Source organism: Miniopterus natalensis, chromosome 3 (assembly GCF_054644295.1).
Source record: "Miniopterus natalensis isolate mMinNat1 chromosome 3, mMinNat1.hap1, whole genome shotgun sequence".
In the NCBI taxonomy this organism is placed as follows: Eukaryota; Metazoa; Chordata; class Mammalia; order Chiroptera; family Miniopteridae; genus Miniopterus; species Miniopterus natalensis.
The window spans coordinates 5,450,001-5,451,318 of NC_142083.1; the positions used below are offsets into that span (position 1 = coordinate 5,450,001).

A 1,318-nucleotide genomic window follows, 5' to 3' on the forward strand; every position below is an offset into this window, starting at 1 on the left:
GTCTCCTTCCCTCTGCGCCCTAAACGCGCCTTGTGCCCTCCTGTCTCCCACTCTTGACTGTGCACTTGTTTAGTCTGGATAAGTCTCCGTTTCTCTCCACGCATCTGAATCCCTCCAGAGCCGGCCAAGTCCCCCCCAGGTGGGAAACTTGAACCTGCTCAGGGCCCACGTGGTCGCCCTCTTCAGAACGGCGTCAACCTCTTTTCCAGTCGGCCCGCAACCCCACCGGGGCACCGTGGGGGCGCCTTTCATCTCTGCGCTCCTTTGTGCCTTTGCCTGTTCTTGGTCCCATACCCTCCCCACAGGCGGGGTCAGCTCTGGGAGGTGGGGACCGTCCTGGGCTGGGGCTGCGTCGCAAAGCCATCGACCAGCAGGTCCGTGGTGCCTCTCGCCCCGGAGGCTCAGGGTCCCGTGTCTCTGGAGCCTTCCGATGAGAACCAGGCCGCCGGCCCGTGAGCTGAAGGTGCGATATTGTCTCTCTTTCCCTCCTGCAGCCATCCTTCCCATCGCCTCCAGCTGCTGCACCCAGGTTTCCCAGCACGTCCCCAGGCGGCTCCTGGAAAGAGTGAACGTGTGTCGCGTGCAGAGAGCCGATGGGGACTGCGACCTGGCTGCCGTCATGTGAGTGCCCTTCCCCCGGGATGTCTACACACACGCGCACACACACACACACACGCACACACCCGTGTCTGACCGTGGGAGCTGCCCCTAGGTCGCTAAGTGTTCCCCTGTACTTGGCCTCAGTGATGATTTTCCCCCCATTTGCAGCCTTCACATCAAGCACAGAAGAATCTGTGTCAGCCCGCACAGTCACACTATCAAGCAGTGGATGAAAAAACAAGCAGCCAAGAAAAATGCCAAAGGCCACATTTGCCACGTGAAGAAACATCACAGCAAGAGGCACAGCAAAGGGGCGCGTCGGGGAGACAGGGCGCACAGCCACCGGACTCCTCACTGGTGACCGAGTGAGCCTGTGAACACGGCGCCGGGCGGGGACTGGGCCATGACTCGTTATAAGTTTATCCTGTGAATGTTCCTGCTTGGGAGCCACCGGGGCAAAACAAAATCATGTTTTGTTTTTAAAAAAACACAATGATACAGTATGCAAATGTGGCCAATACCATACTCAACGGAAAAATGAAATGAAAGGATAACACTTATCTTCACGTAATAGTTTAAGAGCACAGTATACAGATACAATTTCTTCAATTTTTTGACTATAAAGTTTTCCAAACCTACAGAGAAGTCGAAAGAATGGTACAATGAATGCCTGTGTACCTGTCATTTAAATTAATCATTGTTAACATTTTGCCATATT

General features: G+C 54.6%; 1 protein-coding gene across 1 annotated transcript; it reads left to right on the forward strand.

Moving 5' to 3' along the window:
* The first annotated feature begins 430 nt into the window (after positions 1 to 430).
* CCL28 (C-C motif chemokine ligand 28) lies at positions 431 to 961 on the forward strand. The gene is made up of 2 exons (XM_016198691.2): positions 431 to 621; positions 769 to 961. The coding sequence occupies exons 1-2, from the start codon at positions 431 to 433 to the stop codon at positions 959 to 961; spliced, it is 384 nt and encodes a 127-aa protein (XP_016054177.2).
* Positions 962 to 1,318: the final 357 nt, after the last annotated feature.